The 17,116-nt window shown below is 49.0% G+C and overlaps 1 protein-coding gene and 1 pseudogene across 2 annotated transcripts; both read right to left on the bottom strand.

Moving 5' to 3' along the window:
• Positions 1-1,195: 1,195 nt before the first annotated feature.
• LOC148214885 (uncharacterized) lies at positions 1,196-4,330 on the bottom strand. The gene has a single exon (XM_088147197.1). The coding sequence runs from the start codon at positions 3,114-3,116 to the stop codon at positions 1,338-1,340; it is 1,779 nt and encodes a 592-aa protein (XP_088003323.1). The 5' UTR covers positions 3,117-4,330; the 3' UTR covers positions 1,196-1,337.
• A 6,375-nt stretch (positions 4,331-10,705) lies between these two features.
• Positions 10,706-14,686, bottom strand: LOC148214884 (uncharacterized; annotated as a pseudogene). Its single transcript, XR_015797318.1, has 2 exons — positions 12,410-14,686; positions 10,706-11,547 (listed from the first exon to the last, which is right to left on the bottom strand). The product of XR_015797318.1 is annotated as an uncharacterized LOC148214884 (transcript).
• Positions 14,687-17,116: the final 2,430 nt, after the last annotated feature.

Below are 17,116 nucleotides of genomic sequence, written 5' to 3'. Positions count from 1 at the left end.
GTTCATAAAAAAGCTGTGTTGTTTACGCATGTGCATGATGTAATTCACCCATGGATTTGTTTTAGCCAATAAGAATTGTGACGAATGTTACCTGCTTAGGGAAATGTATAAAAACCTTTGGACAATGCACCTGGGGAAGAGGCACGGGGACAGAGCTGGCAGTTTGCACAAGGCAGGAGAAGTGTGATGTCTCACCTAACGACCACAAGCTAGACTACCAGAACTCTCGTTGCTAAGTGGTGCATAGCCATGTGATGTTTCACCAAACAATTGCTTTGCTTAATGACTGAAAGTTGTAGTCGCTAAGCGAGGATTACCTGAAATTCTTAGGAGTTTAGCATGAAATTAATATATTAGAAAATCCGCTTCCATGTTGTTCGAACTCCTCAAACAGCGTTTTAAAACATTCTATATGAGATCTTTATTATCTCATTATATGAATTAAAGTATCTTTGGCACCTTCAGGAATGGATAATTAATCAAACCAAACCTTGGTTCAAAGTAGAAATTCAATTATTATTTTCCTTCATGTTAATTCTTTGATACAAAGTAAAACTAGCTCCCACTGAATCTCAGTTCCTACTCCAAACATCTTATGTTTCCTCTCCTGTGTTAATTATTTCATTAATTTCTTTCATGTTCACCCTTTTCCCTTCTGAATGAAGGTTTTTCAACAATCCACGCTTTCATTTGTTTTCTCTCCTGTGAGAATTGTTTTTGTTTCCTCAGATTTTCATTAATTCTAAATCTCTTTCCAAACTCATTCATTTATGTAACTTCTCTTCTGTGTGCATTTTTCTATGTTGTGATAAAAGCTCTTTTCACATTCCAGATATTTATATAGTTTTTCTCCTGTGTGGATTCTATGATGTTCATTGAGATATCCATAATCAGAACCTTTTTCCACACTCCCTGCATGGACAGAATTTCTCTCCTCTGTGAAGTCTTTGATGGTTTTTGAGACCTCCACAATCAACAAAGCTCTTTCCACACTCCAGGGATTTTTAAGTTTTTTTCTGGTGTGAACTCTTTGACATATTTTGAGATATTCAGTCTGTCTCAAGCTTTTCCCACATTCTATGCATTTATAGGGTTTCTTTCCTGTGTGGATTCTATGATGCTGACTGAGATGTCCACTGTTAGTAAAACCTTTTCCACACTCCAGGAGTTTATAGAGTTTCCCTCCTGAATGGATCCTTTGATGTGAATAAAGGCTTCCACTCTCACTGAAGCTTCTTCCACTCTCCAGGAACTTATATGGTTTCTCTCCTGAACAGAGTCTTTGATGTGTATAAAGGTTTCCCCTCAGACTGAAATTCTTTCCACACTCCAGGCATTTATATGGTTTCGCTCCTGAATGGATTCTTTGATGTATCCTGAGATGTCCTCTCTGACTGAAACTCTTTCCACTCTTTCTCCAGGCATTTATATGGTTTTTCTCCTGAATGCATTATTTGATGTCTAAGAAGGCTTCCCTTCAGACTGAAACTTTTCCCGCACTCCAGGCATTTATATGGTTTATCTCCTGAATGCATTATTTGATGTCTAAGAAGGCTTCCCTTCAGATTGAAACTCTTTCCACACTCCAGGCAGTTATAAGGCCTCTCTCCTGTATGGATTCTTTGATGGTGTTTCAGATGTTCATTTGTAATGAAACTCTTCCCACAGTCCAGGCATTTATATGGTTTCTCTCCCGAGTGGATTCTTTGATGTCTATAAAGGCTTCCCCTGCGACTGAAACTCTTTTCGCACTCCAGGCATTTATGTGATTTCTCTCCTGTATGGATTCTTTGATGTGCATAAAGGTTTCCCTTCAGACTGAAGCTCTTTCCGCACTCCGGGCATTCATAGGGTTTCTCTCCGGAGTGGATTCTTTGATGTTGACTGATATGTGCTCTCTGAGTGAAGCTCTTTCCACAATCCAGGCATTTATACGGCTTCTCTCCTGAATGGATTCTTTGATGTCTATAAAGGGTTCCCCTACAACTGAATCTCTTTCCACACTCCAGGCATGTATACGATTTCTCTCCTGAATGGATGCTTTGATGTATATAAAGGCTTCCCCTCTGACTGAAACTATTTCCACATTCCAGGCATTTATACGGTTTTTCTCCCGAATGGATTCTTTGATGTCTATAAAGGCTTGCCCTCAGACTGAAATTCTGTCCACACTCCAGACATTTAAATGGTTTCTCTCCTGAATGGATTCTTTGATGTCTATAAAGGTTTCCCCTGTGACTGAAACTCTTTCCACACTCCAGGCAGTCATAACATTTCTCTCCTGTATGGATTCTTTGATGGCTTTTGAGATGCTGATTTCTAATGAAACTCTTCCCACAGTCCAGGCATTTATATGGTTTTTCTCCTGTGTGAATTTTTTGATGTTGACTGAGATGCGCTCTCTGAGTGAAGCTCTTTCCACACTCCAGGCATTTATATGGTTTTTCTCCTGTGTGAATTTTTTGATGTTGACTGAGATGCGCTCTCTGAGTGAAGCTCTTTCCACACTCCAGGCATTTATATGGTTTCTCTCCTGTGTGAATTTGTAGATGTTGACTCAGGTGGCCACAATTGGTAAAGCTCTTTCCACACTCTAGGCATTTATATGGTTTCTCTCCTGAATGGATTATTTGATGTCTAAGAAGGCTTCCCTTCAGACTGAAACTCTTTCCACACTCCAGGCAGTTATAAGGCCTCTCTCCTGTATGGATTCTTTGATGGTGTTTCAGATGTTCATTTGTAATGAAACTCTTTCCACACTCCAGACATTTATAGGGTTTTTCTCCTGAATGGATTCTTTGATGTCTGTAAAGGTGTCCCCTACAACTGAAGCTCTTTCCACACTCTAGGCAGTTATAGGTTTTTTCTCCTGAATGGATTCTTTGATGTATATAAAGGCTTCCCCTGCGACTGAAACACTTTCCGCACTCCAAGCATTTATAAGGTTTCTCTCCTGAGTGGATTCTTTGATGACATTGGAGACTTTCGTTTGTTCTGAAGGATTCTCCGCACTCCAGGCACGTCTTGGCTTCTCCGGGTATGTTGACCTTTTCCTCCTTCCCACCTCTCTTTCCGGGCATCCTCCTCTCACGGGGTCCCTCTTGGCTCCGGATCATCTCCTTTGGGGGCGGCCCTTCTGCAGCCCCGCAGCCGCCGCGCCTTTCCCCGCCGTCTCCCGCGGGAGCTGCGCCCTGGACCGGGCAGGGCTCCTCGGCTGGGCTCCCTCCGCTCCTCCGGGGCTCCTCTTCCTTCCTCCGCCAGACTCGTCCGTCCTATATTCTTATATTTAATATTGAAACACTCGCACTGGGAAGGAGGAGGAGAGGCGCTTCAAGGGTCTCCTTCTCTTCCCTGGAGGCCTTGGAGATGAAGGGCATTGTGTTAGTACATGGTTTGTACTATGTGTGTGTGTTTCACATAATGTATAACATCCATTTAATCGTGCCTTCTACCTCACCTTATCTTTAAAACTTTAACTTGCTTTTTGCCTTTTAAAGAGCACCGCATTCCCCCACCCCATTTTCCTTTAGCAACAGCCAGCCGCTAGATACCTGACTGTCTTTGAACGAACAAGCTGTGAATTAGCCTGGTACCAGGTAGAGAAGTTGCCAAGAGAGAGACCCTGAATTTCAAAGAGGAACAAAGAAGAGATAAGTACCGGCATGGGCTGTTTCCTTGGTAACCAGAAGAAAAAAGTTAAACTTAGAGTCACCTCTTTAGGACCCGCCTTTACCCCTCCCCAGACCATCCCAAAAATCCCTTGGATGGGCATGAGACGATGATTTGAATTCTTTTACACCGGTACCTTTCTATAAAGCCTCTGATGTTTGCTTTGCAAGCTGTGGTTTCTTTCAACACTTCTTGCCACGATGTTGATTGAGCCAACCAGATGCATATTGGTCACTAAATATCTGTAACCCTTTACAGAAGTCTCGTCTCAAGTTTTGGTTTGGCTCTCTGAAACTTGGGTAGCAGAGAGTGCCTGACAGACATGCAAGGCCCGCGGGGGAGGGAGGCCGAAGCCTCGGCCTCTCACGGCCCCTTTGGGCGGGCGAGCAGGCAGGCAGGCAGGCAGGCGGCGGACCCGGCCTCGCCCAAGCGCGGGGCCTCCAGACCAGGCCTCGGGCTGCCGGCTTCCCCCGCTCTCTCCCTCCCGGGCCTACCTCCCGCGGAGAGGCCCGCAGCGCACCGCAGCGCCGCCCCGGACTGCGACTCCCAGCATCCCCGGCGCCACACCTGCATCCGGGCACCTCCGCCGCCGAACAACGACGCTCCTTCCCTCGCCGGACGGATCCCGGAAGGGAGGGCGGGACCTCTGGCGCGCCTTTTCGAGGAAGCTCCTCCGCTTCCTCCCGAGGGGCGTCCCGAGAGCCCTCCCGCCAATCGCCGCCGCCGGCCGCCGAGCAGCCAATCCGCGCCCGCGTCCGCCTCCCTCGGCGAGCAAAGATGGCGTCCGGCGTGTCCAGCGCGGAGGCCCGAGGCGCGTCCGGGCAGCCGGGAGCGGAGAGGCCCTTCTGGGCTGCAGGGGCCCCTCCCTGGGGCTCTCTCCCTGGGCGGCCGCGCAGGCGGCAGCGAGGGGCCCTCCCTGGGTCCTCCCGGGGCGTCCGGGCAGCCGGGGGCCGAAGGGGGTCTCCGGCCGTGCCGCGCCCTCGCCGTCCGGGCAGCCGCGGCCGAGCGGCTCCCCTCCGCCCCCCCCCCGGGTGCAGCGACCGCAGCCTTTTGTTATGAAGGACAATGTTTTGCTTCAGTTCAGCTGCCGGTGACAGAAACCCACTTTCGTCCTTGATCTGGTCATTTCACGTTGCCTCTGGCGGCGCAGCCTTTCCCCTTCACGTGGAAATGTGGAAGCGGGACTGTCCCTTTCAAATAAGCTTCCGCGCTGTTCGGTTTCGGAGATGGGCCTGTGTGGTTTTCCCTGGTTTTCCTCTGGAATTTTCCTTTGTGAAGCAGAGTTAGAAAGATACGAAATTAAACTTTTTCATCCTTCTAAGCCTCTTTCAGATCTGCCCCTTTTTCAGGTTTGCCAATGTAAGGTTTGCAACCCTGAATCCCAGAGAAATCCAGTGCCAAGAATTCAGGAGGAGGCTCTTAGAAAGAAACAGCTTTTATTGGGCCGAGTAAAGGAAGCCAGATGGTCAACAACCCAAAGCATAAGCAGCAAATACGCCAGGGTGTCCCACACCAATAGAAATGAAAGCTCAGTTTTTATACTTTACAGGGACAAGGCAGTTTGAACTGCAGTTTGAACCGGTTTAGCTGTAGACCCTTTCCTGGATACCCTCGAGGTATCCTGCGTACGTGTCCCTCTCACTTGGAGCTAATGGTGTCTTTCTAGCGAGGTTGCAAAGACAACCCCCCTTCACCATTTCGCTTGTCCAAGGAAATAAGGCAACGTGGTTGTGCCCGTGAAGCGCCAGCTTGGTTCGTTGCCTGCAGGGCTCTCCCATCCTTCCCTCCTTCCCCTGCTCTGAAATCCTTATGATAAGCGGGGCGTGGGGGGGGGGATTCAACCTCTGCCAGACCCCACAACAGTGACGGGGTTCACGCATCGCGCTGTGCCTTCACGTTCCCCGGGTGAGCGTAGAACCCGTTAAGGGTTAAAGCTTTGGCCTTGGCGCATGGTCTGGGTTCAAGCCATCTTCTGGTCACAGAGTGCGCTGGGGGATTTGGAGCCACCTGCTTTCTTGCAGCCCAATTCTCCCTCTCGGGCTCGTTGCAATGCAGATAAAATTAGTGGGGAGCGCGACCCCAAGGTATGCCATCTTCAACAAAGCAAGATATAAATGCAGTAATAAAGTAAAGGAGCCCACCATTATAGTTATTTCGGCAAGCCATAATCCAGACAAGCCGTTGCTTAGCATAATGGGAGAAACCAGTCTGTGTCTAAGGTTGGCAGAGAACGGATTTTACTAGTTCCAGGTCTATTTGTAGGAATTGCTTACCATTCCTGCTGTGTTTTGCTCATAGCTTCTGTGGCAGAGAAGGCGTGCTGCAGATCCCGTCTGCTAGAGAATTACATCTGGCAGGGCCCAGGAGGTGGGTCTTCTCTGCTGTGGCGCCCGCCTTGTGGGATCTTCTCCCCCCAGAACTGAGATTAGCTCCATCCCTCTTGACATTCCCCAACTCCCTCAAGACCTGGCTATGGGATCAGGCCTGGGGCTCCCAGGGGACGGGAGATTTTACGATGGCTCCCTTATTAATTTTATCTCCTTCTGTTTTGTGTGTTTTTAGTTTTTTAGATGTAGTTGTTTTTATGTATTCATTTCTTTAATTATTGTATCCCACCCAGAGTCACCTTGTGTGAGATGGGTGGCTAAATAAATATGATAAATGAATAATAAATAAAATATTTGGGCTAATTCCAAAGATGAGGTAGTACATTCAATGCTTAATTCACTAATAAACGCTTGGACCAAGCAGCCAGATGCCTCAATTTGAGATGAACCAAACACTTTCATGATGAAGAAAGGGACTCATTTTGTTTTCCATCATCTCATCCGTCATGATCATCAAGACTCCACTCCTGATCAACAGCTGCTCAGACCTCTTAATCTTTGTTAGTGTTGTCCTCCCAAAACATCTTAAAATGTATTAATCGAATTAATCTTAGAGAGAGAGGAATTATCCAGGGAGTTACTATTTTTTTTTTTTTTTTGTCTGCGCTCAGTCATTTCTGACCCTGCAGTGACTGCTTGGACGAGTCCTTGCAGTTTTCAAGGCAATTGTTTCGGAAGTGGTTTGCCAGAGCCTCCTTCCTAGGGCAGAGCCCAGCTGGCGAGCGCAGGAGGCGGGGTTTCCGTTGCTTCGCGCCCTTTTCGGGCACGTGCGGTTTTTCGCGCTTACCGGCAACTGCTCCTGACTCCTTTTTTGCAAGGCGCCGCCAGCATTTTTCCTCCCACTGGAGTGAGAGTCCCCATTTATCTACTCAGGTGCGTTTTCGACCTGTTGGGTTGACAGGAACTGGGGAGGAAACAGGCGCTCACCCTGTTTAACCCGAAGGCTGGACTCGAACCGCCAAAGCGTCAGCCATTTCTGGCCGGCAACTTTCAGCGTCATTAAGCCGCTGCGCCACCGCGTCCCCCTGGGAGTTACTATACATAGCTGTTAAGTGCAGTCTGATCCAGTTCATGAGAAGCGGTGGCTAAATTTTTTCTAGCATTGGGCACCTCTCTGCTCAGCCTTTGGTGGAACGTAACAGGCAGCGATGCCAGTCCAGAAGCACCAGGGACTAAGTGCAGGCTGGACACCACGTCCTCCGCATGGAGAGCCAAGCAACGGGGGACATCCTTTTCCAATTGTGGGGAATTATCTCTGAGTGTATCGGTCCCACTGCCCACCTCTCACTGTTCAGCTTTACCATATCAAAAACTGGTTCTCTAAATTAGGTCACACTCGTCCTGCTATCTCATGCTGTTTCTCCCAAGACGCTCAGGGCAGTGCCCACTGAAGACTCCTGACAGCCCTGCAAAGTTGGCTGGCAAGGAAGACCTGCCTGGTGACATCTTCCGTAGCAACCTATTAGAAGACCCCCGTCTCTTGGTTTGCTTCACCTCCCTTAGTCAGGCATGTGGCCTTTTCCTTTGCTTCTCTGCAGTCCTCCCACCTTGACCGCCAGTGCTGTGCAACGCCCATTCCATTCCCCGTAGCACCACCCTCCCCAACGAGGACTTCCTCAGCCTCATCCAGCGTGGACAAGCAGACAGTGGATCTGGCTTCAGCCGAGGAAGGTCAAGCAGAGGACCAACCTCCAGATCAGCAGAAAAGACCCAGCTTCAGTTAAGAAGCTGGAGTGAGAGGCCAGTGAAGGGATGGACCTCTGGATGCCCCCAACTGAAGATCTGGGCACCGGCACTCAATGTGTTCCTAGGGGCGCTGGCTCCTTTCTGCACTTTCTCAACCTGGAGAAAAATGGCAGTCACAAGAGTGGGGAGTAGAAGGGGTGGGCGCGCTCTCCTCTCCAAGCTGTCTCTGTACCAGATGGGCAAGGTTGGTAAGGGTGAAGCATCTCTTCATCTAGGTACTTTACCATTTTCAGTGATACCTAAACACCGGGATGTTTAAGAGATACCATATTTGAAGTAAAACAAAGCATCCAATTTGATATGAAACTGGAAGGAGGTTCATACTGGAAATCTATTTGACGTGTACAATAAGAAACGAATATCCAACTGTGGGAAATCAACGGGATCAGGGAGACCAGGGATCAGGGATGAGGCAGCAGGAGGGAGCCGACAGAGGTGCCAGGGCGCGGTGGCTCCCCCAGAGAAGCTGGCAGCTGTTGGCGCCGTGCAAGGTCTTGTGGAGGCTTCCCAAGGCCTTCTCTTATGAGGCCTTTGTGAGCCTCACAAGGCCTTGCACGGCGCTGACAGCCGCCACTTTCACCCGGGAGCCACCACCCTGCCTCGTCCCGGGCCAGGCCCAGCGAGCTCCCTTCACCAGACATGGATGTTCCAGGGCCTTGCCCTGCTCCTGAATCCTGAGCCATCAGCACAAAGACGACAACAGCAAAGGTCAACTGGGGACGGGGAGGCAGGGGTAGGCGGCAGCAGAGTGCAAGGCGGCCAAAAGGGCAGAGATTGGGGGGAAATAGGTGGGGGGGGTTGAAGCAGAGGCAAGCGCTGCAGGGTGGTGGAGCAGGGATCTTGCTGGGCCTGGATGGGGAGGAGGCATGGGGACAGAGCTGGCAGTTTGCACAAGGCAAGAAAAGTGTGACATCCTCACATAATGACCGCGACCTGGACTACCAGAACTGTTGTTGCTAAGTGGCGCATGGCCCTGTGATGTTTCACCTAACAGTTGCTTTGCTAAACAATGGAAAGCTGTGGTCGCTAAGCGAGGACTACCTGAAATTCTTAAGACTTCAGGATGAAATTAATATATTAGAAAATCCACTTCCATGTAGATCGAACTCCTCAAACAGCATTTTAAAAAATTCTATATGAGATCTTTATTATCGCATTTTATGAATTAAAGTATCTTTGGCACCTTCAGGAATGGATAATTAATCAAACCAAATCTTGGTTCAAAGTAGAAATTCAATTGTTATTTTCCTTCATGTTAATTCTTTGATACAAAGTAAAACTTTAGCTCCCACTAAATCTCATTTCACATTACAAACATCTGTGTTTCCTCTCCTGTGTTAATTCTTTCATTAATTTCTTTCATGTTCACCCTTTTCCCTTCTGAATGAAGGTTTTTCAACAATCCAAGCTTTCATTTGTTTTCTCTCCTGTGAGAATTGTTTTTGTTTCCTCAGGTTTTAATTAATTCTAAATCTCTTTCCAAACTATTCATTTATGTAATTTCTCTTCTGTGTGCATTTTTCTATGTTGTGATAAAAGCTCTTTTCACATCCCAGACTTTTATATAGTTTTTCTCCTGTGTGGATTCTATGATGTTGATTGAGATATCCATAATCAACGAACCTTTTTCCACACTCTCTGCATGGACAGAATTTCTCTCCTCTCTGAAGTCTTTGATGGTTTTTGAGATATTCAGTCTGTCTCAAGCTTTTCCCACATTCTGTGCATTTATAGGGTTTCTTTTCTGGGTGGATTCTATGATGCTGACTGAGATGTCCACTATTAGTAAAACCTTTTCCACACTCCAGGCGTTTATACAGTTTCCCTCCTGAATGGATTCTTTGATATGTATAAAGTCTTCCGCTCACACTGAAGCTCCTTCCACACCCCAGGCAGTTATCTAGTTTTTTCCTGAATGGATTTTTTGATGTCTATAAAGGTTTCCCCTCCAACTGAAACTCTTTCCACACTCCAGACACTTATAGGGTTTCTCTCCTGAATGGATTGTTTGATGTCTATAAAGATTTCTCTTCAGACTGAAACGTTTTTCACACTCCAGGCATTTATAAGGTTTCTCTCCTGAATGGATTCTTTGATGTGTATAAAGGTTTCCCCTTTGACTGAAACACTTTCCGCACTCCAGGCATTTATACGGTTTCTCTCCTGAATGGATTCTTCGATGTCTATAAAGGCTTCCCCTTTGACTGAAACACTTTCCGCACTCCAGGCATTTATATGGTTTCTCTCCTGAATGGATTCTTTGATGTGTATGAACGTTTTCCCTTTGACTGAAACTCTTCCCGCACTCCAGGCATTTATATGGTTTCTCTCCTGAATGGATTCTTTGATGTGCATAAAGGTTTCCATTCAGACTGAAGCTCTTTCCACACTCCAGGCAGTTATAAGGTTTCTCTCCTGAATGGATTTTTTGATGTCTATTAAGTTGTCCCCTCAGACTAAAACTCTTTCCACACTCCAGGCATTTATAGGGTTTCTCTCCTGAATGGATTTTTTGATGTGTATAAAGATTTCCCCTGTGATTGAAACTCTTTTCACACTCCAGGCATTTATACGGTTTCTCTCCTGAATGGATTCTTTGATGTGCATAAAGGTTTCCCTTCAGACTGAAGCTCTTTTCACACTCCAGGCATTTATAAGGTTTCTCTCCTGAATGCATCCGTTGATGTCTATAAACATGTGCACTCTGACTAAAACTCTTTCCACATTCCAGGCATTTATAAGGTTTTTCTCCTGAATGGATTCTTTGATGAGTGTAAAGTTTTCCCCTCTCACCGAAGCTCTTTCCACACTCCAGGCATTTATAAGGTCTCTCTCCTGAATGGGTTCTTTGATGTATATAAAGGCTTCCCATATGACTGAAGCTCTTTCCACACTCCAGGCATTTATAAGGTCTCTCTCCCGAATGGGTTCTTTGATGTATATAAAGGTTTCCCATATGACTGAAGCTCTTTCCACACTCCAGGCAGTTATAAGGTTTCTCTCCTGTATGGATTCTTTGATGTTGATAAAGGTTTCCCTTCACACTGAAGCTCTTTCCACACTCCAGACATTTATGTGGTTTTCCTCCAGTGTGAATTCTTTGATGTAGACGGAGGGATCCACACTGAGTAAAGCTTTTTCCACACTCCAGGCAGTTATAAGGCCTCTCTCCTGTATGGATTCTTTGATGGCATTTAAGTTGTCCATTTCTAATGAAACACTTTCCGCACTCTGGGCATTCATGGGGTTTCTCTCCCGAGTGGATTCTTTGATGTATATAAAGGCTTCCCCTTTGACTGAAACACTTTCCACACTCCAGACATTTATGTAGTTTTTCTCCAATGTGAATTCTTTGATGTTGATGGAGGGATCCACACTGAGTAAAGCTTTTTCCACACTCCAAACATCTATAAGGTTTCTCTCCCGAGTGGATTCTTTGATGACGTTGGGGACTTCCGTGTGTTCTGAAGGATTCTCCGCACTCCAGGTACGTCTTGGCTTCTCTGGGTATTTTGACCTTTTCCTCCTTCCCACCTCTGTTTCTAGGCACCCTCCTCTCGTGGGGTCCCCCTCGGCTCCGGATCGGCTCCTTTGGGGGCGGCCCTTCCGCAGCCCCGCAGCCTCCGCGCCTTTCCTCGCCGTCTCCCGGGGGAGCTGCGCCCTGGACCGGGCAGGGCTCCTCGGCTGGGCTCCCTCCGCTCCTCCGGGGCTCCTCTTCCTTCCTCCGCCGGACTCGTCCGTCCTCCTGAGGGGGCAAAAAAAAGCAAGGGCGTGACAGAAGATTTCAGATACACAGAGTTTACATACAAATATATTTCTCACATATATATAGTATATATATTCTTATATTTTGCGTTGAAACACTCGCACTGGGAAGGAGGAGGAGAGGCGCTTCGAGGGTTCCTTTTCTTCCCTGGAGACCTTGAAGGAAGTCCAAAGCATCCGGCCTGTCACGGCCCGTTTGGGCGGGCGGGCGGGCGGGCAGGTGGTGGACCCGGCCTCTCCCCAGCGCCGCCCCGGACTGCGACTCCCAGCATCCCCGGCGCCCTACCTGCATCCCGGCACCTCCGCCGCCGAACAACGACGCTCCTTCCGTCGCCGGACGGATTCCGGAAGCGAGGGCGGGACCTCCCGGCGCCCTTTTCGAGGAAGCTCCTCCACTTCCTCCCGAGGGGCCGCCCCGAGAGTCCTCCCCCCAATCACCGCCGCCGCCAGCCGCCGAGCAGCCAATCCGCGTCCGCCTCCCTCAGCGAGCAAATATGGCGGCCGGCCGGTGCGGAGCGGCACGAAGGGCCCGTCGCGGAGGCTGAAGGCGCGTCCGGGCAGCCGGGAGCTGAGGGGCCATTCTGGGCTGCAGGGGCCCCTCCCTGGGGCCCTCCCCCTGGGCGGCCGCGCAGGCGGCAGCGAGGGGCCCTCCCTGGGTCCTCCCGGGGCGTCCGGCCAGCCGGGAGCCGAAGGGGGTCTCCGGCCGTGCCGCGCCCTCGCCGTCCGGGCAGCCGCGGCCGAGCGGCTCCCCTCCGCCCCCCCCCCCGGGTGCAGCGACCGCAGCCTTTTGTTATGAAGGACAATGTTTTGCTTCAGTTCAGCTGCCGGTGACCAAAACTCACCTTCGTCCTTGATCTGGTCATTTCACGTTGCCTCTGGCGGCGCAGCCTTTCCCCTTCACGTGGAAATGTGGAAGCGGGACTGTCCCTTTCAAATAAGCTTCCGCGCTGTTCGGTTTCGGAGATGGGCCTGTGTGGTTTTCCCTGGTTTTCCTCTGGAATTTTCCTTTGTGAAGCAGAGTTAGAAAGATACGAAATTAAACTTTTTTATCCTTATAAAGCTCTTTCAGATCTGCCCCTTTTTCAGGTTTGCCAATGTAAGGTTTGCAACCCTGAATCCCAGAGAAATCCAGTGCCAAGAATTCAGGAGGAGGCTCTTAGAAAGAAACAGCTTTTATTGGGCCGAGTAAAGGAAGCCAGATGGTCAACAACCCAAAGCATAAGCAGCAAATACGCCAGGGTGTCCCACACCAATAGAAATGAAAGCTCAGTTTTTATACTTTACAGGGACAAGGCAGTTTGAACTGCAGTTTGAACCGGTTTAGCTGTAGACCCTTTCCTGGATACCCTCGAGGTATCCTGCGTACGTGTCCCTCTCACTTGGAGCTAATGGTGTCTTTCTAGCGAGGTTGCAAAGACAACCCCCCCCCCCTTCACCATTTCGCTTGTCCAAGGAAATAAGGCAACGTGGTCATGCCCGTGAAGCGCCAGCCTGGTTCGTTGCCTGCCGGGCTCTCCCTTCCTTCCTTCCCTCCTTCCCCTGCTCTGAAATCCTTATGATAAGCGGGGCGTGGGGGGGGGATTCAACCTCTGCCAGACCCCATAACAGTGACGGGCTTCACACATCGTGCTGCGCCTTCACGTTCCCCAGGCGAGCATAGACCCCTTTTTTAAAGCTTTGGCCTTGGCGCATGGTCTGGGTTCAAGCCATCTTCTGGCCACAGAGTGCGCTGGGGGATTTGCAGCCACCTGCTTTCTTGCAGCCCAGTTCTACCTCTCAGGCTCGTTGCAATGGAGATAAAATGAGGGGGGAGGGAGACCCCAAGGCACCTCCTCACCAAGGGGCCTCTGTACCCATTTTGGGCAAGGCTGGTAAGGGTGAAGCATCTTCCCTGGTTGAGCATCAGCTATGAACACCAGGCTCAGGAAGTGAGAAGGAGGCCTGTGGTGTGAAGGCCTGAAGCTGAAAACCTCTGAGAACGATGCTTGACTTGCCCGCAGGTGAGAGAAGGCCAGTCCCACCCCTTCTCCCAGGCTGCAGCGAACCAAGACAAGGAAAAAGCCATTGCAGTAATGCCGCAGGGACGATCTTGGCCCGTATACTTGAATATATTTGCTGATCCATTGTTTTTGAAGTGTGTCTCTTGTGATTTGTTGGAAGGGCAGGAGGAGAAAGGAAGCAAAGAACTTTAATTCCATGGTACTTTCCCGTCCCCCTCAGCAAGATCTATCTCAGACACCCTTGGTGGGTGACGGAATTTCCACTAATCACCTAGAGCAGTCTTTCTCAGTCTTGGCAACTTTTAGACGTGTGGACCTCACCCCCCAGAATTCCCCAGCCAGGATTCTGGGAGGTGAAGTCCGCCCATGTATTGTCGAAGGCTTTCACGGCTGGAATACGATGGCTGATGTGGGTCTTCCGGGCTGTGTGGCCATGTTCTGGAAGTTTTGGTTCCTAACATTTCGGCAGCATCTGTGACCGGCATGTCAGAGGACAGGAGCACAGACAGGAGCAGTTCTCTCTGTGCCCGCATCTCTGTGCCCCAGTCCGCCCATCTTAAAATTGCCAGGACTGAGAAACACTGTCCTAGAAGCTTGTACAAGACCTGTCCTCCCCCATTATCTCCCTCAGTAGAACACGTTGCGGAGGAATGCCTTTTGATCTCAGAGACCACATCTTTGCTAGTTACCACAATGAACAGCATGCGGGAAACAGCCGAAGGGCTGAAGCCCAGAACGGAAGCTGTCCGATGACTGCATCGAAACAGGAAGCGCGGCAACTGAACCTGCTGCTGCTCTTCCAACCTCTTCTGAAAAGGGTTTCAACATACTTGGCCCAAATGGGGTGGACGGACCTCAGGACCAGAACACGCAGCTGAGCCTTTAGACTTGAAGCTACTGAACCGCTACTGAAACAGCTGTTTCCTGTTCTTACCAGCCGAGGCCAGTGATTCTAACAATTTCCGTGGACAAGCATAACCTGGGATGTTGGAAGAATAACAGGCAGAATATAGTTTCTTTGCCTCAGCTGCCTAGAAGTCAGCCCCACCAAACTGACAGCTATCTGTGAAGCAACTGCGTGGCCCGCATCAGAAGACGAAATCAGTGCTTAATCAACCAGTTGGGCCAGGAGTGTTTCTGAGGATGGAGAAATTCCTTGATAACTTTCCAGTTTATACTCAGCCTGGGTTTAAAAATACTTACTGATGTTTAAGTTTATTGGGGGAACAAACTGGTAGATGCTGGGAAAATTGTAAAAAACAAAGAGCGAGATCATCCTATAGCAGATTCCTCCAATGCCAACCTATGGGCGCCATCCCAAAGACCTGACTCCATAAATACGAGCGATGGTGACTAAAGCCCCTGTGATGACATCTGGTGGTGTTGTCCAGCCTTCACCTGGGTCTCAACCAAGGCGTAGCGTTCAACGTACACGGAGAGAGGAGGCAGGTGTCGCAGCTCACCCTGGACCCACCTCGCACCTGGAAAAGCAACATCAGGGTTAGATCTCTCCTTAGCGCAGCAAGCAGCGCCTTAACCTTAATGCTGTCTAGTGGGGAGCAGCTGGCCCTTTAAGTGGGAAGCCCGCCCTCTGCGCCTGGGGGGCCACCTGACCCCGAGAGCCAATAGGGGAGAAGGGGCGGTCTGTCCGCTCTGGGCGGGAAGAGCACTCCTGAGGGAGCCTTCTGCGGGAGGCGCTTCCCTCAGGCCGCGCAGGAGCTCCGGCCCTTCCGCCATTTTCATTAGTTTTGGCATTTGGGCTGCCCTTCAGTGGCGCGGAGTGCACAGAACCCCGACTGTGCCATGCGGGGACCGCCCGGGGTCGCCGGGAGCAGACAATTTATTATATAATTGAATGTATCATTATTAAATATAATACTCAAGAATATTATTTCTGTAAATATCATAATACATTATTATTCTAAAGATGATAATATTTCTAGCCTCCCACAGGAGGGCTGACCCCGGCTCCCAAAGCTTTCCCTCAGCTTCCCGTCCTGCATTGACCCGGACCCGGGTGGGGCGAGGGGGCCCCTTCCATCCCCCCCGTTCCCCAGAGGGCTGGTGGGGAGGCGGGTGGATAGCGAGGGGGGCAGCAAAGGGACCCCTTTCCAAGTCAGGCCCATCCCTGGCAGGGTCACCTCAGAGCCGGAGGGCCTCTGAGGAGGGCTGGATCCGCCCTGGGGGTGCCTTTTCCCGCATTACATGGTAGAAGAAGTGGGATATTGAACACCGGAGGGCGTCCAAGTCCTTGGACGCAAAATCAACAAACAAGAAAAAAAGCCAAATACTGCACCACCAAAATGGAAGTTCAGGGTGGAAAATAAGATCAGCATGCTAAGATCAGACATAAAGAAGCTAGAAAACAAGACCAAAGAGTACCTGATCAAGAAGTATCACTTAGAAACAAGGACAATCAAGGAAGCACTGGAAAAAATAAAGCAGCAAATAATAGCCGTGGCCAAGAAGATCAGCTGATACAAAGCTCAAATTGCACACTGCAGGCAGAATCTCCAATTTCAGTCAAATCAAAAATGTTTCCACCAATCCATCAATGGAGACTGCAATGAACCAGCCAACATCTGACAAAGAAGCAGCAGTGCAGTTCTGCCTGCAGCTATGGGACAACCCAAAGAAATACAATAAGAACGCAGCTTGGATAAAGGAGATGGATAAGGATAAAAAAGAAGCTGAAATGAAAGACCTTGTAACAACAGCAGCAATGGTGGAGAAAAGGGCAAGGAAAATCAAGAATTGGTCAGTACCAGGTGAATATGAACTGCATGGTTTTTGGCTGAACCATCTGGCTGGTCTGCACCCACACATAGCCAAGCAGTTTAATATCATACTGCAAAGAGTTGAAATTGAAGATTGATTAACATCTGGCAAAAACCTACCTGATAATGAAAGATCCAACAAAAGGGGTAGAACAGGCAACTACAGGCCAATTACCTGCTTACCAACAACTTTCAAATTGCTAACTGGTATTGTAGCTGATGCAGTCTAGCAGCATCTAGTTCAAAACAAGCTCTCCATCTGAGCAGAAAGGAAACTGCCCAAACAGCAGAGGAACAAAAGACCAGCTCTTAATTGACAAAACAGTACTGCAAGCAAAGGAAGACCAATGTAGCTTGGATTGATTACCAGAAGACATTCGACTCCCTGCCACTTGGTTGGATAATCAAGTGCCTAGAGATAACAGGAGTCTGGATAAACATTAAAAGCTCTGTGCAAAGATCAACAGCACAATAGAAGACACAGTTGCTGGTCAATGATGATAGACTGGGAGAGGTTAACATCAAGAGAGGAATCTTTCAAGGAGACTCACTATCACCACTACTGTTTGTCATGGCATTGATTCCTCTGTCAACAATACTGAACAAGTCAGGCCATGGCTATCAAACATCAAAAACATCTGCCAGGCTATCTCACCTTCTTTACATGGATGATCTGAAGCTGTATGGAAAACCCCCATCTGAAATAGAATCGCAGTTCAAAACAGACTGAATATAGAGCCAAGATATTACAATGGAGGTTGGACGGACAAAT

The sequence above is a fragment of the Python bivittatus genome, unplaced genomic scaffold (assembly GCF_059951505.1).
Source record: "Python bivittatus isolate LINGU-HERP-01145 unplaced genomic scaffold, Pbiv_v1 ctg000160_np1212, whole genome shotgun sequence".
NCBI lineage: Eukaryota > Metazoa > Chordata > Lepidosauria > Squamata > Pythonidae > Python > Python bivittatus.
This window is presented reverse-complemented; position numbering and strand designations above follow the sequence as displayed.